The 24,260-nt window shown below is 38.3% G+C and overlaps 2 protein-coding genes across 3 annotated transcripts in view; both read right to left on the reverse strand.

Annotated features, from left to right (window-relative positions):
- Positions 1-89: 89 nt before the first annotated feature.
- On the reverse strand, positions 90-2,444 carry LOC131677545 (protein asunder). Its single transcript, XM_058957426.1, has 3 exons — positions 1,787-2,444; positions 1,287-1,729; positions 90-1,200 (listed from the first exon to the last, which is right to left on the reverse strand). The coding sequence occupies exons 1-3, from the start codon at positions 2,325-2,327 to the stop codon at positions 190-192; spliced, it is 1,995 nt and encodes a 664-aa protein (XP_058813409.1). The 5' UTR covers positions 2,328-2,444; the 3' UTR covers positions 90-189.
- Positions 2,445-6,803: 4,359 nt separating this feature from the next.
- LOC131677543 (cytoplasmic polyadenylation element-binding protein 3) overlaps positions 6,804-24,260 on the reverse strand; it is a 1,053,225-nt gene continuing 1,035,768 nt past the window's right edge. For both annotated transcript variants that reach the window (XM_058957424.1, XM_058957423.1), the window contains 5 exons: positions 23,319-23,431; positions 19,202-19,412; positions 19,058-19,143; positions 18,708-18,914; positions 6,804-18,631 (listed from right to left, as the gene is read on the reverse strand). In XM_058957424.1, coding sequence (XP_058813407.1) covers positions 18,515-18,631; positions 18,708-18,914; positions 19,058-19,143; positions 19,202-19,412; positions 23,319-23,431 — 734 coding nt within the window. In that variant the 3' untranslated portion in view covers positions 6,804-18,514. The remainder of the gene's footprint in view (positions 18,632-18,707; positions 18,915-19,057; positions 19,144-19,201; positions 19,413-23,318; positions 23,432-24,260) is intronic.

A 24,260-nucleotide genomic window follows, 5' to 3' on the forward strand; every position in this document is an offset into this window, starting at 1 on the left:
CTAGAATTACTGTACATGGTACACTCAGTTACCTGCGCGACTGCCGGAGACTTATCATGACAATTTTAACAGGGTTTTTTATGTCTTTAAATGCACTTATTCTAGAAAATAAAATTACTGATTGCTATATTACATAGTACACTAACAGTAGAAACGAAAGAACATTCTAAACATCTCTAATTAGTCGTCCTACTTAACATCTGGTTGCCTACCTTGTGGGGCTGGCTCCTCTTTAACCCCAAAGTTAGGATACAATTTTGCCACCTGTCCGGGAGGCGTACAAAGTCGCCCACTGAAATCAATCCGTTTCTGGCTCTGTATTCGTTCCGACGACGCTAGAATATCAAATAACGATCTCGTGCCGCTACTGAGGGATTTTTTTGACCCTCGGCTTGAACCGGCCAATAAGGCGGACACAGCACTATCTCCGATTGACATGGAATGAGGCGGCGACATGGGTGAATCAGTCGTTGCTCGAATAACAGACGCTCGATGGGCTTCGGCTGCCTCGTCCTTGTCCTGAACTTCTAGTGGAGTGCGGCTTCGACAATCACGGACACATTTTAGTACCGCTTTGTGGCCAGTCGAAGTCCCACTGTGGCTGACGATCGTCTCTAGCTCGGACCACAGTAATCGATACTGTTCCTCCCGCTTCGCTCCCTTCAATCTGTGTCCCATATTCGGCAGCGCAAGAGATTCCTGTCGGCCTTCCAAAGCAGCCAGTTGATAGATTGTTTTCTGACACTGCAACACTTCATCATCAGTAAGTTCCGGTTTTTGCGTCAGGGCCACAATCGTTTCTACAAATTGACGAACATTGTATAGAATTGTGCTTCCTAAAGTCAGCGGCCAGTAGCGACTGTTTTTCGAGAGCTTGCTACGCATTTTTAGCAAATTTTCGTCAGGTGCACGCTCTGGAACCGGTTTCAGCGGAACTATCCGATGTAACTGCATAAGTTGGCCATAGTCATTAATACGATAATCGGTGACACGACCCCCTCCTCCTTCTGAGATGGATGGTGGATCTTCCAGGCAGCTTCGGGATGTGTTCAAGGAATGGATAAATATTTCTCCGCCGTGAGCTGATAGAAGATGGCTGGTAATTTTGCCTCCAGACTTTTTTGGCATCTCCAACAATACGGAACGGCCGTTCAAAAGAAAGTTTATTAGACAGGAACTGGGGCGGGAGGTGACGTCAACCTATAACCGAAATCAGACAAAAATTTAATTATGAAACATCTACAACGAAAATTTCGAAAGTTTACTATTCATTTTATAATGCTTACCGGCGTTACTCGACACTGCGCCAAACAAGGCTGCATTTCGGATGAACCGCAGCTTCTCGGTGTACACCACTTAAGCGTAACAGTTTCATAGTCCGATCCGTCTTTCACGCTGTGCGGCAGAACTAGCTCAGTACCGAGAAAAACTGAGTGAGCCTTGCTTCCATGGAAAATCTCCACGTCGTAGTTCGCACTAGAACTTGCGTTCTGTTCTTCCTTCATCGGAATGCCGGTCACGGTAGTACTGGCCAGATCGAAATGTGGCAGTATCAGGTGTGTTAGCTTGTTGGAGATTTTGTTCGCCTTATTCGAGTGAATTTCTGACTTTAAAATCGGTGAAATATCTATCAGTGCTCGATTGTTGACCATCGATTCCATGTTAGATGGAAACAAATTTATGATTACCAAATGACATTGATCAATTTTTAGATATTCCTTGTGATTTGCTAGAATGGAGATTTTAAATTAGTTACTTTATGAGTTTATTTTATCCTAATTTATACCGGAAATGGTGTTCTGTTGCACGAGCACCGTGCGAAATATATCCTCCAAGCTTTTCATGCTAGCATCATCCCGGGCGGAAGTGATACATATCACTCGCCCCAGGTTGAAAACTATCTGCTCATTCTTACCAAGCTGGTCCTTCTGAAAGTCTGTCGGTTCCGCCAGTGCTTCAATAGCCGCCCGAAGTCCGTGAATGACGGAATAGTCATTTGCTTGCGTCTGACGTGGCGGAACCCCAACCATCGACATGGCATTCATGACGTGGGTTAAACTCTGGGTGCTTACATTCCACGTATTGACGATGTGGGCAGCCGTGTCACTAACTACAAAACGGATTAGTTTTCCACTCGGAAACAAATCCCAGGCAATCCTGCAGTACTCTACCGATGCTTCCACGGCACAGGTCCATAAACTTTTACTAATCGGTGGGATTGGAATTTTGCTCTTGATAAATTCGCAATCAATTGGCGCCTCGCACGAGATGCCAAAGTACGGTGTATGATCCAACACGAACACAGTTTTGTGGTTTAGTTCGTTCATTGCGAATACGAGCCTTCGGGGATATAGTTGTGATGAAGCTTATAGTTGAACTATCAAAAAATACCTGCAATCTATTTTCAAACGCACTCGCAAATTATCACTCGTTGATTACGTCTATTATTGTTTATGAAAGTTTGACAGTTTTTTTACCGGCAGCCAGGGATGCCAGATGTGAAGACATGTGAAAATAGTTTTCATTTTGAAATCATTTGCTATGGACATTTTTTACATCTCAAAGACACCCATTCAGATTTTTTTTTAAATCTGGTTTCTGACAGAATTTTATATTAAAAGTAACAACCGATTCCAAAAGCGTGTCCTTCAAAATAAATTAAGGTATTTTTATTATATGCACAACTTAGAAAAATATATCTGGCATCCCGGTCGCCAGCAAATAAAAATCTATTCTAAACATTCCCACTGAGACGTCCAAAAAATTGTTTCAAAATCGTTCAACACGGGTCCAACGATGGACGTTTGTTGAACGGTTATTTGGACGTTGTCCAAATTGGTCCAACAAACGTCCTTCATTGGACGATTTTGAAACCAACCGTTCTTAGAGGGTTGGTTCGAATTTCTAAACTCACAAGGTACGCGTGGAAAGTACACGCAGAATTTTATTTATGCATCGATAGCATACTTTTCTATATGCCTCTCGTTTCTTCTGCTGTAAATTTTATGCATTGGACATATTCGATCTATCCACTCATTGAATGCTTACTAGAAGTTTATGCATGAAAATGCATAAAAATCACAGCAGAAGAAAAGAGACGGGAACAGAAAGTATGCTAACTATGCATATTTTTGTTTCTCAGTGTAGTACCCAGTAAAGTTAAGCCGGAATTCTGGCTCATTTTTCCGGTTTAACTTAACATGCACGCCCATTCAACACCACTCAAAATTTATGTTCCTAGTACTCATATTCCTGTATGTGGCATCTGTAAAAAAATGAGCTCTGAGTTGAGTAAAATTATTGTCGCGCTTATAATAAAATCTCACATTGCGGGCGTCTGAAAGACGCATCAAATATAGCCGCAGTTGCTCCGCAAGCAGATTTCAGTGGAGCTTTATTTTTCTGCCAGCTGTGTGCTTTTCGAAAGCTTCAAGGAAAAAGCTGCCTATACATTTATATAGGCGGCTGTCACGCGCCTATCTCAATTGAGCTTTCATATAATCGCATATCGAGCGATTATCCTGCAAGGCACAATAACGTTTTTTTCACGTTTTGAGTGAAAAAAAAACTTCAAACAAGTGCATTAAGTCGGACGTCGACTTTAAATAAAAAAAACACCTTGCTGTGAAATAGTTGACGCGGAAACATTCACGAAAACCAAAGGTAAGTGTCGCCGAGTTTTGTTGTTGTTTTGAACTAAATTCCGTTGAATTTTTTTGCAGCTTCTTCCTTTACTACGAGGTACAAACACAGAGAACAGACATCCATGATCGAACAAAAATGTTTAAAAAACGTGTGTAAACATTTGAATTAATATACGATAAACACTAGCGCCGCCACACCAACCTATCCCAACTATCCGTCAAATCCATTCCGGAAGCGGTTCGAAATCCTGAATGGTTTCAGAATGGAATCTTCCTCAAAGATCGGTTGATGGATTTGAGCTGGAATTCATGCTGGAAGTCCGAATCGCTTCCGAAAGCCAAACAAAGTCCCCGGGCCAAACCCGGAGGGGTGGCAACCCTAGACAGGATGCACACAGAAATCTGACAGGGCTGCTAAACCAAGACTTACAGAAATCTAGTAGAGCAGTCTCTGCCAGAAAATTTGGAAATCTGGAAGGACCAAACCATTCGGAATTTGATTTCGGATTTTGAATGGAGTCCTAGGGGCAGATTACTTGTGATGCATTTTTAAAAATCAGCGAAATTAAATGCATTCATTTCCATCAAAATAGAAATTCGTAATGTATTTTACGTTGCGTGCAATGTCTTTTGCGTTGCGTGTAAGACGTCAATACCCTACGAAAAAACTAGCCCTACATTCCACAAAACGTCGAACAATATGTGGATCAGCGTAGGACGTTTTTTGAACAAACTTTTCTGCGAGGGAGTACAAAGTTGATGCAAAAATGGAAATTAAATTCATTGTTTTCTAATTTGATGCAAATATTTATACATTCTTAGAGTAATCTTCCCCTAGATGGAGTCAGCACAGAGAACAGACGTCCATCTTCAGCATTCAACTTGTGTAAAAATCTCTAACGGTTTCGGTTTCGGTTTCTAACGGTTCTAACTACCTTAGTTAGGATATCCAAACCAGGTGCGCTACTGTCGCCATGTTTTTTGTGGCTGAGTTCGACTGAATTGACAGCGGTTATTCCTCTACCCAGTCTAACCATTCCGGAATCGGTTCGCACTTCTGAGTGGATTCAGTACTCAATTCAGTATGGATTCCAGCTCAAATGCGTCAACCAATTGAGTCGGAATCGGTTGTTCTTTTTTCTTTGAGCAAGATTCCATACTGAATCCATTCAGGATTTCGAACCGGTTCCGGAATGGATTGACGGATAGTTGGGATAAGCTGGTTCGGCGGCGATAGTGTTTACACACGTTTTTTAAATATTTTTGTTCGATCATGGATGTCTGTTCTCTGTTATATTTGTTTGATCAAAAATGGTCATTTCCAATGATAAATTATTTTTTTCACGGAATTTTCTCTTCATCGCAACGATAAATCTGTGTATTATTGCTTAAAGTTCAAGATATCCGTTGTTTTTTCAAATAGATCCAGATTGAGATTATCCTCGAAAGAGACTTTGAAATACGGTGATATATCAAATAAAAAGTAATACGTTGATATTTTTTTTCGAAGCAATCCTTAATTAAAAATACGTTTTCTTTATTATTCATTCTTTTTGATTCCGTAAAAAATAGATAAAAAATTAAACTACAATATAGGAATACAAGAGTTTTTCATCTCTACGTTGAACTACTTCTGTTTTTTTAATTATTTTCATTTGTTTTTATTCTCCTTTCTATTTTTTTCTCTTTAAAAACTACTCAAAGACTTGTTTTTTTTCTATTTTTTTTATCTCGACCTCCCATCAACGTCATTATCAAGACATGAATTACTTTGTTGTCGTTTTGCTGATTCCTAAAAAATCGTACTACATATTTCGCTACCAAAATGGTACAAAAAAGTTTCTTCTTCTCCGCTACTTTTGCTTTTAATTAAACAAATACCAGCATTTTGGGGTATGTCTGCGCGAGTTAACGATCTAATCAATCATATTCAAACGACTCACTGGTAGTGGTTAGGGTGGCTAACTCAGGTTCGCTAGTAGAACAATAAAAAAATAGTTTCAATATGTAAAAATCTGCTCTATAAAATAGAAATTCCTCTATAACAAACAATAGAAAAAAAATGTTCTAAAAACAGGACATCATATAAGCGTTGACTTAGTTTGTTAATTTGACTACTATTTTGCGTGAACCTGTTCCGACTAATACTATTTAGAAACAATTGGCTAATAAAACAATACGAACGCATCTTGGCTACGTGCAAGTGTTGGATTTACCAGCCGTCGACATATTTGGTTTCAACGGGCTCTCTTTACCGCTATTCAAATGTTTAATGGTATAATATATATATTTTTTATATATCATTTTCAATTTTAGATAATATTCTTGTCTCAAAAATTAGTTTTTACTTTCTTTTTTATTTCTTTTTGCTTGCTTTTGTTGTTCATTTCTCATTAAAAAATTCAGCTACAAGTATAAAAACATTCCATTCACCTAAAGTTCATTACTTTAATTTGTTTACTTTATTTTAATTACTTTTAATATTTAAATATTTTTTTCGTCAATATTTTTATTACTTTTCTGTGAAAAAATTGTTCTAAAATTATAATAAAAATCTACTAAAAAGTATCTTTTTGTTTTTTTCAGAATTGTATTAATACATTTTCTATATTTATATGCTCTACCTCCTATTCTCCTCTTATGCATCATGCTGCCACCGATAAGTTATTTTTTAGCATGCCGAACGTGTAAAACGTAATTTTCTTGTTCTCAATTTCCCGATAGACTTGAAAGTTTACCTGTCAGTAATTGGAAGAGAAAATTCTGTTCGTTTGCTACTATCAAAAACAGAAACAGTTTTCGTGTTGCAATGAGGAAAAACAGGATCAATGCTTTTTGGTGGATTTTTGCTGCATATTTCTTCCGTTGCCTATATGTGAGTGAGGCTCCACTTCTTCAAAAAACAGCTATTCACTTTGAATTCGTTTTACATTGAGAATCGATATTGCAGTGTTTTGTTTATTTTGTTGTCTTACTTTATTCCTTACATTAGCTGCCGATATGAGATGCGTAGCTGTATATATCTTCATTTTTGTTGTTGATCTTATATGTAGTACCTTAACTTGTTATTAAACAGTTTTGTTTAGTTATTAGATAACGGCGGTTATACAAAAAATAGAGAAACAATAGCAATAGTTAAACAATGAACTTTTTGTCTTAATTGTTTTTTTTTTCTTTTTCATCGGCTATTCATATCAAGCATTACATTCACACAGATAATTAGGGAAATTGTTGATTGAGTTTTTCGACGAACAGTTGCCACTTCATTTAATGGTATGGGTTTTATTTCAGCTTATGCTGGGAGCCGTTGATGATGGAGAACAACTTATGAAAATCAAGAAAGATGTGAAAATGCAAGAAAATCGAACATGGTCGCGACTCACAAATAATCCGTCGGCATGGCACCATCAGTATTTTTATTGTGCAGATAAAGGAAGAAAAAATTATACCAGCCGTCAATGTAGAGCTATGGTTTGAAATATAATGACTTATTTTGTGGATTACGAAAAGAAAAAAAATCTTTAAGAACCGACTTTAAATACTACAGAATAAAAGTTCTCCAGGACATTTGCCTCTGGTGCTTCATGGGCTGTAAAAAATCAAGTAATTCGGAATAAATGGCTGTCGTATGATTTATTACTTATGTGTGGGTTGGATTACAATTGTTATTTTGTGTGGCTTTGATTCAATATATATCTGTACTATTGAGAAATTTGACTAATATCATTGGGATATTCCAACTTTCAAGTACCTCTAGATATCGTTTATCTGACTTCTTTTGCTTATAGACTTTTTAATTATTTATTTTTTTTTATTCGTTTTTCTCACACGACGAGCTGGGTAGAAAATTAAGAACGATTCGGCTTATACACTTTATGCCCGTAGATTTTGATCTTAATTAGTTTAGGGGTTTTATGAAAAGGTATAAAAGGAGATAAATACGTTTGCGTGTTTTTTTCCTTTGACTCGAATGTCATTGTTGCTGCTGTACAAAAATATTAAAACAGAAATACAAAATTTCTTACGTTACATCTATTTGCTTTGTTTCAATCTTTCGGTTTGCAATTTTGGTTTGAATTTTTATTATTCAACTAATGAGTTCGTACGATTCGTTCATTTGAAGTTGAGATAGACTTTCTATAGTGGAAAAGCTTACCTTTACCTTTCAGATCACTACGTCTAGACTTTTGGTTGTATTCTGTCGCTATGATCAATATTGGAGTAAAAGTGGGTAATTTGCTTGAATCTGTTTACGTCTCCTTCTTATAATTGTCGTATATATTATTAATTATTGGTTTTTCTTACATCCTTTTAGCCTATTACGATAGCTTTTACATGCAAACAGTACAAAAAAGGGTGTAAAACTGTACCTTTTTACAATTGTTACACGCTTTTCGTTCATCGGTAACTGTCTCTATTTTCAGTTTTCTATGAGTACATATTATACACTCATGTGACCCCAAGAACATGTATCCATGCAGAGCCGGAAAGTTAGAAGCTTCTCCGTCTTCCTCCGTCAAAGTGAAATATTTCACACCAAGAAACTTAACGAAAATAACTTTGCTTACGATGGTAGACTGATTTTAGTACAATCTTGATAAATGGCACTCTTATGGCAATAAGGGGAACTGTTTCTGTCCAGATGTGAGTAGAAAAATATATTCGTGTTTACCGTTTTTCCCATTTTTTCTTGCAAGTTTTTTCATTTCTCAGGTACGAAAGCATTTGGTTGTATTCGTGATCTTGTGTCATGCTTCCTGGTGTCATTTACACTTTTTTTAGAACAATCTTCAGCTGGTGGACCTTTTGAATCTTGAGATCGACGATCAGTTAAACCAGAGTTAAAACTTTTGAGAACGATTTGTTTGCCAACTCAAAGCAGCTTTAAAATAGTACTAAAATTGAATTTATCTACTTATATGTTTTACTCTTTTGCTTTGTACTAAAAGTACCGTTTACTACTTTCGCATTGCTGTTTTCCACATTGGATTTGTATGTTTTTTTTTTCTTCTGCTTACTCTCTTGCTTCAAGTTGAAAGTGAGTATTTGAGTGTTTTTGTGTATATTGTGTGGATAGATTACAAATATAAACCCTTTTTGTTTGTATTTCGTTTTACGTTTGCGTTTTTGCCATAGCTACTCGATGAACGAATGTTAAAAAATTGCTCCTATTAGAAATTCTCTACCAGTAATAGTATGGAAAAAAATATCGCTATGCATAGATTTTTATTTTTGTCATTCGGACTCGATATGATGCTGAGTCAAAATGTAATAGTCGTTAGCAAAACTAGTATCCTCTGCTTACGAAACCTTGAAACGTGTGATTAATTAGATGTTTTGTTCTACAAAATCGCTCCAGTAATTTTGTGATTATAAATACGAAAATTCCGTTAATTAATTAGGCAAATCAGTAAAACTCCGAGTTAGGGAACTGCTGAAGTTCTGTTATGGATTGAAGCGATTAGGAAAAAATGAATCAGATACCGTTAGTGCTACTTTCTGTTGGGAATCTTCTGTTTTGACAGACTTGTCAGTCGTTGTTTGATGTGAAGGATTCTACTGACAATAAGTATCCTTCCTGGTTGGAACTCGCACAGATTGGACAGCTGACTTTTGAGCCCAGCACCTAAGAGAATTGACGACAACAGGCTTCTTGCTCTTCTTAATTTTATCTACCAGGCCCTGTCGTAATTCTAAAGATAACAAGCATCCATCGTTGCCAGATTCCATTTGCATGTTTTTCACAATTGCTGAAAATAATTGTACCTCAAATATCGACCCTCTGTCAAGAATTCACAATACTAGCTGCATTTAAAAATTGAATTTTATGTTTATTCGTGTCTCTCTTAACAATACACGTAGTTATATCGTCATTCAGGGTATTTATTCAATTTGCATGAAATGCTCATGTGTATGAAAAATAGCCAAAATAAATTCAGCAGCACTGTTTTTCATCCCGTTTGAAAATATTATGAACGCTCTTGACTGGCAAAACGACCAATCAGAAGCTGGTTCAATATTGAGGTTAAGACTGGATCAAATTGGCTACGCGATTGTCTTCTCTTCTCTTAGCCCAGCACCTCACTGTTCGACTTTTTTGCCACCTGAACCGAATCTTCTTCAATTTTGAAGCAAATTTACCAATTTTTGTTATCGGATCAAAGAGCTCGAAGTTTCACAGGCTAAAATCATATTAATTTTTTCCTTGTGAAGTTGAATCGATTAGTAGTCTTTGGCAATGTTATAAACAAAAACAAGTCTTTTAAACTTACTGTACAAGACACTAAAACGGTCTAGTAGATTTTTTTCCCCACAAAAAGTCGAAAAAACCCATACGAATTCGAATAACGTTGGTCAGGTTGCATTGTTCAATTTGGTTGAGAATTGGAGCGAATCCTCCTGGTGGGAGCAATGGGATCCATCTCAGGTAAGGGTAGGCTCGACTAATTTTTCTTGTCAGTCTGCTTCCTATCCTAATTACATAGACCATGTTGTAAAATTAGATCTGGGCAGTTCATGCAGTTCTCTGACTGTGACAAACATTTTAAATAAAAATAGACAAGAATGTCATAAATTCTGACATTTTATGATTTAAAACAAAAATTAAATACAACGTGTACCTCGATGAATTGAAAATATCGTATTCAACATTTTTAATATTCATAAGCACGAATGTAGCAAAATTTGAACTTTCAGAGCATCAATCATATTCATATTTGCATAATAACACCCATTAACGGGTTTTGTTTTCATTGAACTTTAGAATATTTCTAACGAGATCTTTGAAATTATTCATTACGACAAATTAATTATTCTAATGTGATCCGATCGAGTTTAACTCCAGTTGAATTTTTGTCGATTTTGAGAACTGGATGATTAAACGAAGAATTCTTTGATTACCTATACACCGAAAGAGCTCAACTTTCTAAATGTAACAATGCATAATCCAATCCTTAAAGGTTCTGATCACAGTGCCGTGACTACACTTCGGTCTGTTAATTCAAATCTTATGATATTCAGCGCAATCACGTATGAATTGGGAAATTCTAAAAAAAATTTCGATTGGAAGAAAAAAATTCTCCTTTTGCTGTATAAACCGATAGACCTCATCTTTCTAAATATAACAACTTAAACTTTCAACCTTTAGAACTTTAGGATGATTTTAATAGGTTTTTTTTTAAAATAAGTAAACACGTCCTCGTTTGACACTATCGATCTTCCTTGCCAGACATCAATTTAGCCACGTGGGTTGCAATTTTTGACAGTTATCCCAGCAAAAGGACAGGGATCAAGGTATTTCAATGATCGATGTGGTCGTGATAATTCAGATTTGCAAACAATTTTTTTTGTAATTTTTTGACATTTCAACGGTTCAAAATGATTGAACTAATTACAGCTCTAGTTTTTGGCATGTAATTGTGCGGCGGTGCTGATTTCTATTGATGTACAGTAAACAAAGATTGTATTATTCATTTAATGACCCAGTTCAAATAACATTCATTCGAAAAAAAAATCCGTCGTATTGAAGTCATTTACCCTGTCAATGGTAATGTTTGTAATATCCAGATTTAGGACAATTTTGCTGAACAGTTGAATTTCGAGTAACAAAATTACTTTGACTTACTTTTGTAACATTCATCATTAATCAGGCGTTGCTGAACACAAAATCTGAATATATCGCTAAACATTGATCAACCGAACTTTCAATTAACTATAGTTTTGCCTAATTGTGACCCCAGAGAATTGCTGGACGAACAATCCGAGTGTTAGAAAAATATATCATTTCCGAGAGTGCACACTTCCAACACTGGCATAACTACAGTACAGGATTTTGATCCATGCTCCTCTAGCAGGATGAATCAACTTGTATGAAAAGGCTACTCATATATAATTTGTGTGTATTATTTTGGTTTTTTATTCTCATTAACTATTTGGAAGATTATGATTGCAGAATGGTTCCGTCTCAGCATTTATGCGTCGTTTTCCTTTTTTGTCAGCCATATTTGTTGAATTTTGTAGTTTAGAGTTTTGTCGCTTTCGGATGTTTCCATGCCATTTCGGAACGATTTGTCTCGCCTTCGTTTCGATAATTTTCTTCTATTTGCCAGTATTTTCGTTCCAAAATGTTTTAAAAAAACGACATAGTTTCCCTTTCAAAATAAAAAATTACATTGTATCGGGAAGGAATAATTCCTACATTCAATTAATATTCACTTTTGTAGTACGACTAATATAAAAATAGAAACACCGGCTAATCTGATTAAAATATACCACTGACTTCGGATTTCAAATTGTGTTTGCTCACCTCATCTATGTCATTGATTTCTTTGTTCGCTGCTATTATTAGGTCTTAACAAAAAACAACCAAAGTTATACCTTTAATCTAACCAAGAATAGAAATTTACTTTTAAGTTATGCGTAAAATGGTTGTCTCTTGCAAAGAGCTAATTTTTAATCCACCCAACATTTTTTCTATGTGTAAAGGATCTTGATTAACGTATGATAAGGGCGTAACAACGAACTATTAAAGTTCACTTCGTACTGAGAATCCTAAATCCCAGTCACCAAATTTTCTGGCAGAGACCGTTCTGCCAGTTTTCTGTCAGTCTTGGTTTAGTAGCCTTGTCAGATTTATGCGCGCATCGTGTCGGATTAGCTGAACTAGGGGGAACTCGGTTTCGCTAGCGTTTTCTGGTAAATTGTGACCGAGAACCGAGCAAAACTCTGGCACAACTCGAAAATAAACCGTGCAAAGATCCTGGCAATTCCTACCTGGTAGAATATCAGCATGAATCGAGCAAAACATCTGACAAATATGTGGCAGGTAGCGTACAGAAATCCTGACCGTATATTACTGGCTGGAGTCTGGCTAAAAGTTAGCAGCATCGGTTAGTCCACTTCTGTCAGAAACTTTTTTTTATATTTTTTACATTTTACATTTTTTTTCAGCTAGCTAGAGATTACTGGGTAGGGAAAGTTATGAAAATTAGAGCCATAGTACTCAAGTGAGAGCAAGGATGTGAAGTAAACAGATCGGAAAACTAGAAGTGGCAGGGTCATTAGAACAGGCTTAATATCGTACGGGCTTAAGCTTTGTCTTCTGTTAATGAGGGTCGAGCTTAGGCAGTATATCTACGCGTCACCCGAGTTCACTAACATGTGTCCTGGTATCGATAGACGTGTCCATCTTTACCGTGCCAACTGTCAGAAACGGTTGTTGCATTTGAGCGAATTCTTTGCCAGAATTCTCGCACAAAACGCTCGCGGAAACTCTGCCAGCATCAATTTCGCTTTGCTCAACTTCTGCGACCATTCTGCTAGGGTACGGTGACTGGGAACAAGTTGTTTCAAAGTCGTCCAACACGGGTTCAACGGTTCTGTTGAACGCTTTGTTAGACGTTGACCAGCGTTGTTCAAACGAACATCCTTCATTGGACGATTTCGAAACATACATGGCTTTGAGAAGAGGTTCAGAAGAAACCGTTATTTTCGCCGCCAAGCACTGCAGCCGACATGAAAAAAAACAATTCTCTGCATTCTTTTTTGTAAACAATCATCAACCTTGACGAGCAAAAGTTCGGTCGAAATTTAACAGTTGGCTTTCACACTCTAATGAGAATTGCTCTCACATGCAGAAAACTATAAATTCAATCATGTATAGTTTATTGCTCCAAACGACCATATTATTGATCAAATAATTTTGCTTTAATTTCAATTAAATTATTGAAAAGAGGAACTTTAATTTTTGTTTATTGAAACAATAATATTATTTAGTTCCGAGAGGAACGTCACTTCAGAATAATTGTTATATTCCGTTCAGTTTTGCATGAATTTGTATTTTTTCCGGTAATTTTGCAAAATTTAAACTATTTTCTAACCAGTCGAGCGTTGTCAAAAAACTCGATGAAATTACAATAAATCTATTCAATCTAAATCCAATTTTACTCGAATTTCTTTTTGTTTTGATGTGGTCCTGCAGTTTTCCTGCTGGAATTGTTTTGTTTTCCTAGTAAAGTTCAGCCGGAAATGAACTGGAATTCTGGCTGGTTTCAGTTCGTATCCCAGCTCCAGTAACACAACCGATTCTAACTAGAATCGGTTGTGTCACTTGAGCCGGAATGCGAACTTGAACCAGCCAGAATGCCGGTTCATTTCCGGTTGAGCTTAACTGGGTTGGTTTCATCGAGCACTGAAACTGTCAAAACGTGAATTTTGAGCAATTCTTGAGCCCAAAAAGACATATCTACAATGAGTGACTCATTTTTCTTTCTCTTTTGTTTATAATTCTGTCGCTTTAACATTTATCCCTCAACTCTTTGTATAATATTAAAGTGACCAGACGTCCAAGATTAGGCGGGACAGTCCCGGATTTCAAGGTCTGGTCCCGCATTTACCAAAATGCTGATTTCTATTCGAATAATACATTGTACACTCATATTTTACTCATAAAAGTTTATAATCGTGGAACGTGCAAATTTAGCTGATGTATTTTAATCATCATGGTCTGGTCACTTTATATAACATGGTAGTCAAAAGCACCGTCTTTCGATCTGTATTGTTAAATAAGTGAAACACTTTTCAGCGACGCCGTAAAAATCAAAAGAGAAAGTAAACAAAGGGTCTTATTGTCGATTGTAGATATGATGTTTTAAATAAAAGCTCTATCATTCAATTGTTTTCATGACACGTTTGGTCGGTGTTAAGTCAGACCGGACTAAGTGACAAAATATTGATTTCGAGAAAAACGAGTTTAAAGTTTGAATCGCAGCATCCTTTACATTATGATTGGAAATTAATTTTTGCAGTAATTCTTGTTTATTGTTACATATTTCAAATCTGGCAAAAGTCGAATGTAGCTGACAAAATTCTTTATCCATTGCTATAATTATCTCATTTTTTGATATTTTGCGACTTAGTCCGGTCTGACATAACACCGATTGTTTCAAACCATCATCGGTCATTCTCAAGAAATGTTGGAAATGCGAATCTATTTCGAACTAACCAACGCCAATCTTTATCAATCCGTCCCAGTAAAGTTCAGCGGGAACTGAACTGGAATTCTGGCTGGTTCCAGTTCGTATTCCGGCTCCAGTGACACAACCTAGGGGCAGATCACTCTAAGAATGTATAACAAATTTGCATCAAATTGAAAAAATGTATTTAATTTCCATTTTTGCATCAGCTTTGCACTGCCTCGTAGAAAAGTTTGTTTAACAAACGTCCTACGCTGATCCACTTTGTTCGATGTTTTGTTAAATGTAGGGCTAGTTTTTCTGTAGGGTTTTGACGTCTTACACGCAACGCAAACAACATTGCACGCAACGCAAAATACATTATGAATTTCTATTTTGATGGAAATAAATGCATTTTGATTTCGCTGATTTTTAAAAATGCATCACAAGTGATCTACCCCTTGGACACAACCGATTCTAACTAGAATCGGTTGTGTCACTGGAGCCGGAATGCGAACTGGAACCAGCCGGAATTCCAGTTCATTTCCGGCTGAGCTTAACTGGGGTTCAGAATTATAAATTATATGTTTATTTCATCAATAAATCACGGATTGTCGTTCCCCTCGTTGAATTCAATAAATAAATTACAATTAAAATATTCAATTTGATATATAAATTTAATTTTCAATTGTTGAAAACTTTTTCCTGCGTGCAGCTTGCTATTTGGAATTGAGTGCTATGTCTATTTGTCTGTGGTTAATATTTTGTTCACGTTCAAGTTTATGTTGACTGTTCAATTGTTCAATGAGCCCCGTTTATACAATCAAACACATTGAATCCGGATTGCTTGTCGAAATTGATGTGAACCTAATACATATGAAGTGCAGCAGCAGAGGATCATACCGCAAGAAACGTTCAGAAGATTGTGCTCGATTAGCCCCAGACTATGTACCCGTAGAGATTTTATCACGTCGCTTTAGAGCAGTAACGGATCCTTGGAGATGAAGTTGCCCGTACTCCCACAGGTAAGTCAGTTACATTGAATTACCGCATCCAATCTAGTTTTTACCTGGTTAATTTTCCTGATCCATCGTCTTGTAGGTGTCGTAAGCAATTTTGGTGGTTCTGTAGAAATGCGATGGTGGATAAATGTTAAATGAATCGTTCTGATGAACTGAAAGAAACCGAGATATTTCGTAAATGTTTTTGTGGATTCACTTGTCAATCCAACGGTACTGGAACTAGTGAACAGGATTGGATGAAGCTTCCAATTAACCCCGGTACGCCTATATTGTTAATGGTAAGTGTAGGTACTGGAAATTTTTTTATACTTCAGTAATCCTATGTGTTCCTAAATCTTGAAAGCTCAGACCGACAAAAGGGTAACACAATTTCTCAAACTATCCTTAACTTGTTTTTCCAAAGAAAGCCCGAATTTCTAACACAAGAATTTTCGCGGTAAACGTCTATTGCAGCTTCGGCCAAACCGATTTCTAGAACATGCATGAGAATAGTTAAGGTTGAACACAGAATTATGCAGAGTATGGTAGCAGTACTGCTGATTTTAATGAAGTAAATCGTTGTAGAACAAAACTGCTTTCGTCTTCGATTTTCATACTAGTCTTCGTTCAACCTTAAGTATGTATCATTTTTTTTGTAATCGTATCTAATGCCATAACAAAAATTGCACATCCTTAAAGCAAACACAACTTTGAACACGAACGTTTTTTGCTTCCCTTTAAATATGCTCTAGAAAAATATTTCCACACCCTTTTCACTTATTGCAAACCCGCTCCCTTTTTTGTCGAAACTAGAACAGTGATTTGTGGCAGAAAATTGGACCGGAACCATCAAAATTCCGAAATCGGCCAGGGTATGGGAGACTTAAGTACATACAGAACTAGACAGATTCTAGCTTATCCTTATCTTTTCATCGGGAACCCAAATTGATGATCAATTATGTTTTCTAATGTATCGCAGATTTAGGTGGTCTTCATTTATCTATTTATGCGTATTGTATTACATTATTCTTGCTTCGTCTCGTCTTGACAGAGCCTTCAGATATTCTTTTGTCGTTGATAAAGTGTTTCATTTTTTTTTTGTTTGTTAGCTAGTTATTTACACATTCGATCGCGGCGATCTTGCCGATATTCAAAGAAGTAACTTAGCATGCTTGCCGAAAAAAGTCCAACAGAAACTAAGAAATACTTATTAATAGCTATGGGTGTAGGGTTCTATCTCATACTTATATGCATAACAAACAGTTTTTTACGCAGATAGATAACAGTCGTAAGAAAACAACAAAACTTGACTAGGTACTAAGGAATTGGATTTTTTGTTGGAAAAGTTTGCTTCGTTTTTAAAACAAAACATGCATAGCATTTTAGATAAGATGTTTAATATTTTTTTTTACTGAAAATAGTAGCTTATCAAAAACAGTGGTTCTTTTTAGATTCATTTAAAAATCGCTATGATGATGACCCGATACACGATTCAAGTATATGTTGTGAATGTTTGGATGATACTCTTTAATGACTTTCGATCGATTCTCTGCGTTATCTTATTTGACAGTGATTTGAGTTTGGATGTCTACAAAAATACCTATCACAAAAATGATTTGCATGATTTTGTTTTGTCTTCTCTCTTCGGTCTTTTATTTTCGTAGTATTTTGGTATCATATTTACAATATTACCTCGTCTTTTATATGAATGTGTAGTTTTTCAGCTGATATCGGATTAAATACAAGTGTCATATTAAATTTCTTACTTCATTTAGGTTGTTTTTACTAGCTGATTTTATCATTAAATCAGCAGCTGTACGATATATATAGATATACAATGCTCTAATTCGATTTCATACAAAAGTTAACAAAACGCATCTCAATATAAAAAGTGAACGAATTATAAACAGTACTCACTAGCTTTGTAACTCAATCTTGTTTTGTTATTGGTATCGCTCTCTATACGTTCCTGCATGTTAGTTTACATGCCAGGTGGTTGAGAGCGAGGAAAGATTATTATCATTTTTGTTTGTTTTTTTTTTCTTTCTTACTACTCATTCTGTTGACCAATCGCTTTAATACTTCATGTTTTTTTTGTTCCGTAATATGTCGCTTTTTACAAAAAACACGTTTTCTCTTGTTTTTTTTGCTCACTAGACTATTCCTAGGTTCTAAAGGTAGAGTAGAAAATCGAACTATTCTGTTGGTTTATAAAAATCGCTTCTCGCGTGAAATTGTCGCTATTTCAAGTCTAGTGTTAGTTCCCGAACGCGCCACTGGAGGCAGCAGATGTCGAGAGCGACGACTGTAACTGTTACTGTTGCATCTTTCGCTGATGCTGCTTGAAAATGTCTTCATGTTTCGTACTAAAACTACTGACCGCACCTGCGCTAGCGAGGGCCTGATCAATCGAACTACTGCAGCGAATCGAGGAAGGGCTGCTACTGCCGCTGTTGGATACAAGCACAGCAGAACTATTGCCGCCATTGACACATCCACCGGCACCACCTGAACTGTAACGCGTTGGTGGTGGGGCCAAGAAACCACCCGAAGTCGATACCCTCCCAAGATTGTGCCTGGACTTGGTACCGAATCCGAGACCAGTGTTGCTAGTATTGCTGCTGCTGCTGTTGTTGCTATTAGTCCAGGGAAACGACGGTGGCGGAGGTACATAGTTTGATGACCCTGGGTGACCAAACCCGTGAAAGCTAGCGCCAATAGTACCGGTGGAAGTGGCGCTAGAATTACCAGCAACTGACTGATGGTGGTGATGTTGCTGTTGGTGGTTTTGGTGATGCTGCGGTTGTTGCTGGTGGTGGCTGTTGTTGTTGTGACCCGATCTCATCGATATTGCGTTCCCGAAAGCAGATTGTGCTGTCCTTCCGGCTGCAGTCGACATTGATCGTGGGGGCTGGCGTTAACACCAGCGGAAAGGTACTGCCCGGGGCCGATCTGCACCTTCCTTGACGAGGGGTTTGTGGTACTCGCGACCGGAGCGCGAGTGGATGTGGGCCCAACAGTGTTCGCAATAATACTAAATGGTGGAACGAATGAAAACGATTCAATTTCTAATCATTTGAAATGAATAAAAAATAAAAGCTATCACTCACCTTTAGACAGGTAACGTTGGCGCAAAAGAACGGTGCAAATTTGCCACCGCATCGCTGGCCCAGGCACTCGTCGCACATCTGATCGTCCAGGACATACGGCTTTACCTCGACCCGCTTGTCGATGTCTCCGTGCTGCAGCTGCACAAAGCGGGCAGAAATAGCCGCAATGTAGCTCTGTTGGTTTGAGAAAGCCACTCGACCGGCACCCTGCGAATGAAAGTTGTGTGTTTGAGAAAGAATTTGCTGTTCAAATTTAGTCCCATAACTCTCCCTGGTTATTCATCATCTTTATGTTATTGCAAACTGAAACCCAAACTGCCATTAGTTAATGTACAAAGCTGAACGCTCACCTTCGGATACTTCAATTCGGGGTCGGTATCAATACCAGCGTAGCAAACACCTCCATACAAGCGATCCATGATAGTTGCCAGCTCATCTATAAACAGATAAGAGTTAGCTCAGTCCGTAGGTACATTACTGCTGGCTTAACTTACATGCTTTCAGCGGTCTCGGAACGCCCCCGACAAAGACCGTTTTGCGCGGATCCAGTGGCATAGAAGCATCTAGCACGTAGTCGGCATCTGCCAGACGCCAGGGACGAATCTGTACTGCCTTGTTCTTGATCGTCGGTGATGACACGGTGATGTACAACTTATCATCCTCCGGGTGGCACGTCTCGATGAGCTTTTGGACGCCACGCTCCTCCTGTATAGGGGTGATAACGTTATGGGACAACATTAAACAAAGGCATCGATAGAAAATCCACACACGCACATTGAGCACAGTTGAAAGTTTTAACCGAAGCGAAACACTTCACCTGAGGAAGGTTTCTTGTTTACCGACTGTCTAGGATGTCGTACATTTCAACGGGCAACCAATGCACCCTGCAGTGTAGAGAAAAGACAAACTTTTCACCTCAGTACGACTCGACTCGACACGGTATTCGAAGTAAACTACTTTTACTTCCATCTCGACGCGTTTTTTTTTTGCTTGGCAGACAATTAATCCTAATGCAATTGTTATGTATGTGGTAGAAAATTGCATCGTTGTTGAGTTTTCTTTTTCTTATCTTGTTTTCAAGTTGGCGGGGAAAAGGCTGAACCTTCCAATGTAGGATGAAGATAAAGAATAGCAGGCATTTGAAGGCTTCCTGCTGCTGCGTGCAGGGTGGAAAACTCAAAATTTTCATTTGTTCAGAGCAACTGCGGTGTAGTGTGAATCGTTTGGAAGTAAACTTGTGCGTTGGAAGTTTTTTTTTATCAAACTTGTAAAAGGAATACTTCTTCCAGGTAGGTGCACAACAACTACAAGTATTGCACAAAGTTTGGCATGTGTTTTTATTTTACTCACAGTGTCTCTTCCTTGAAGCATCGAATAATAGAGAAATTGATTCAGTTCTTCGTAACGGGTTTGGGTGCAGAAGGAAGCAATTTATTACTAGTGTGGCAGAGTCTGCAGTAATAGTCGGTTCTCAGTACAGGTCACTTTAGAGAAGCGACCGAAAATAAAGCACTATTTACCCCTTTCCGATCCGTTTCAGTAACGGTTCAGTTCCGTGCACAAAGACTCATAATATTTCTATTTTTGGCGTTTAACTGATTTTTAACTTCACTACAGTCCAGATACTGAAAGCCCAGTTACCAATGATTGCTGTATATATAAATAAACAAATTATTGATTCGTAATACTAGCATATTCAGCGAAGGCACCTAGTGCCTCCGAACCAACCACCAACACTGATAAACAATTGCGACCCATAAGAACAAGAAACAAACAGAAAAAATCAATCAAGAACAGCACGAAAGCAGCACACTGGGGAGCCTCATTGTCTCATCATGCATGATGAGACTTCAGTCAAGGCGGGCTTTCCGCAGCTTCCGACGCTACTGTTCTTCACCGTCCAACACAAGATTGATATTCCGGAGGAAGTAAGGGCGCACAAACTTTCTAAGCTTGCCAATAAATACATGGTGTGGCAAGTGATCTGCTCATGTGGCAAATGGAGTGCACCATTCGTGACTACCGGGACTGTAAACGGGGTGATCTATCTTAAAGAATGTCTACAGAATCGTCTGCTTTGTCTGTTGAAGTAACACGAGGGCCCTATGATCTCCTGGCTAACTTCGTACCACTATTCAAATGTTGTCCTGGAGGGGTACGAAGCCAATGGGGTCACTTTCGTACCCAAGGACATGATATCGCCCCCCCCCCCCTACAACGCGCTGAAACCCATCGAAAAATACTGGGTACTGATGAAGCAGGCACTACGGAAGCATCCCAAGGAGGTCAAATCTGAGGAAGACATGAAAAAAGTGGGTTTCCGTACAGAAGAAGCTGCAGTCAGATGTTGTACAGAACCTAATGACTGGAGTTAAGCGTAAAGTGATGCGAGCCTGCGGTTATGGTGTTGAAGTGAATGAAGTAGATATGCCAAAAAGTTACTAGTAGGTTATAGTCTATTGTCTGAAAATTTGAAAAGGATCGGTCCACTAGGTAATTTTCTAAATAGTTTTTTTGTGAAATCATTTGATGTGGGCCACCCTTCAGAGCCGTCAAGATACATATTTTGTGCATGAAGAATGCAAACTGCCCGGAATATGAAGAAGCAACTAAAAAAATAATTTCGTGTGCAACCTTTAGTTCTATAGCTAAGAAATATCTAATATTTTATAAGTACACATGATATAAACTACGTCAATATCGCTCAGTTTGCTGCGTTTTACTTCAGACTATGCTAATTGAAATCAGATCTGCGAAGGCCGAGGGTTCATTTGTCTACCCTTTTTGATCATGCATTGTAATAGGGCTGACATGCTATGACAATCTACGAAAACCAAGTAACAATATGCCAATAAAATTCAACCTTTAAAAACATATCTTTGTTACGATTTCAACGCGAAGATATCTTTAAACGAATGTATTTCACAAAAATTGATCTTTATTTTTAAACTACGGTGCTTACAAAAGTGATATTCTCAACATATTGAACCTGAACAGTATAGTACTACGTTTCTGATGCGTTGAAACAGGACACAATGTAGTTTCATTAAAGCCACATTTTGTTTTTCAACAAACATTCCACTTCGCTAAGAGAAGAGTTCCAAATCAATCAATATTGTGTTGGCGAATCCCTTTCAGATGACTTAGAATCAAGAGGGCTCATTTTCGAGCCTTCTTGCAGCAGGATAGGGAATAGAGATTCTTTGTCGAGTGTCTGCCACCGGTCTTCGTAATTTATCCTTGCGTTTGACATTAATCCGGTTTAACCAAAACTGAAATAAGCAGCTCAAAAATATTCTATTGGTGATGGGTATATTACTCTAGGTGTGCCCATGTAATTAACGCAAGAGACTTTTGTTTTGGGTAACTTTACTAGTATTGGAAATAACAAAAAGCATCCAGTGAAACATTTAACTTCACGAAGACATCATTTGTAGCGGCATCAGTTACCACAAGGTTAAATCCCGCCACTTCCTGAAGATAGCAACATTCATAACGCGAAAGAATGAAGGGACACAGCAAACCGGACAACAGATAGCGTTTATGAACTCACAGATAGACGCCTTCGCCCTAATGTTGAAACAATGGGATCATTTTCCGGCCCATTGGGTCCATACGGAGCGACACAAACCGAACGACTCGCCCTGACTCCATTCGAGATGGGAAAAAGTCCGGGCCGAAAACGAGAAACCGTCCGAACCAAATGTGAAAAAGTGACTTTTTACGACCGGAGCAGAAAGCAGAACGGAAGTTTTGCTTTATTAGTTTGCCACCGAAAAATTGCCGCTAGTGTCCAGCTTACAGTTGGCGGGAAGAAGGTTTACAAACAGGTATGTTGGTGCATATTTCAACGTGGAAAGCGCGGAAACAATAAAAGAAGGGTCCGAAACAACCGAATCAATTTAGGTGTTCCTTTGCGATTGTGCCATCATCACCGGAACAGCCAATAGGGTGGTTCGAATTAATTTTTGAGCATTGTATTTCAAAAACTTAAATATTTGTTTAATTTATATTTAACTGCCTAAATTTTTAACAATTGTTATAGTTTCTCTATCTTTGAAGCACACTAAAAGTCACGCAGCAGGAACAGCCAGTTCTGCCAGGGACAAAGGGAATGCTCTTCTGTTATTGTTTCACTGTCCCCTTTCAGCTGGATAGCAGGGTTGATTGCCGGATGCCCATACCCCTAGCAACCTGCCGGTTGAAAGAATCAAACCCACATTAAGTACCATTGAGTAAGTACACAGACAAACGCGAAAAAGAGCACAGCGTTGGCACAATGGCAGCAGAACCGCTTTGTATTGGGCTTTAAGGGCTCTTTCGCTTGGTCTTTTGTGCAAAATTCAGGACATCAAAAATGATTGGACGATGAAACGAGCCGGGGTGCTCCGAATGTACGTCATAGAACTAGTTTTGCAAACGTGATAAAATTGATTTAAAATGAAGATGTTAAAATAGTCTCTTTCGAAGCTATAGGCAAAACCGGTCATAGCGAAGAAATCGAGCTTAATCGAATCGTATCAGCGCTTTAATTTCCGTTTCACATAAATCGAAGCTCTCGGAGTATAGTGCTCAACTTCGATAGTTATGATAGTGTAGAGTGAGACATACCTGAAACAGCAGAAACGCGTATCCCTTCGGTGGAAAGTATGATTTGGACTCGGCCTTGTGCGGCCAGTCGACGACCAGAGCTCCGTACTGGTTGAATGACGTGGTGATTTCCTCTGCAAGTAGAAAAAAAAGATAGTAGTAAGAACACACGACCGGTGATACGATGTGCATACATTTCCTGCCTGGAATACCCATAGATCTACATACCTACCTACCTAGCTGTACTAATCGGAAGGGGCAAAACAAAACGAGGCACAGGAAAATCTTATTTGCTGGCGCCTCGAATCGTGCTCCGTGGCACGGATTGTAGCAGCTTTCGGTATAAATAATGTACATGCAAAAAACCGACGAAGCGAGGACTTCGAATAGACACTTGCGAAGCCTGGTCTGTCGGGGCACTGCTGCTGTTCGTTGTAGCGTCTATTTTCGAAGGAGGCACACACCAACGTGGGAATAGGCAGCTCGAGTATTCAGACAGGAGCGGCAGGCGATGATAAAAAATTTACTTCAATTTAACTGGATTTGCTTCGTGATTTAACCGAGCGTGTTTTACACCGAGCAGCGTGCCACGTAGGTAGATGATGGCGCTAAAGTACGGTGGCCCGAGATGGGTTTGGTAGAAAGTGATGGAATACGAGGTACTCATCGTTACTACAGGGGATCCTGATTACAGGGAGCAAGACAACGAGTATCGTGAAGGCACCACCTCCGTTAAAACAACTCGCGAATACGTATGATAGCTATAATACGTAAAACCTGATGCTACGTCTCAGGGTGTAACAAACTAAAGGTAATAAATCTGTTTACATAATATTATAAGTCAAACATGATGGTATTTTTTCTTCTGTATGTACCTAAGTAAAAGGGATGCAATACCCACAAAGAGTACGACAGAGACTGATCAGTGCAGCGAAAGTTTTCGGACTAGTTTGGGGGTTCTCC

The sequence above is a fragment of the Topomyia yanbarensis genome, chromosome 1 (genome assembly GCF_030247195.1).
Source record: "Topomyia yanbarensis strain Yona2022 chromosome 1, ASM3024719v1, whole genome shotgun sequence".
Lineage (NCBI taxonomy): Eukaryota > Metazoa > Arthropoda > Insecta > Diptera > Culicidae > Topomyia > Topomyia yanbarensis.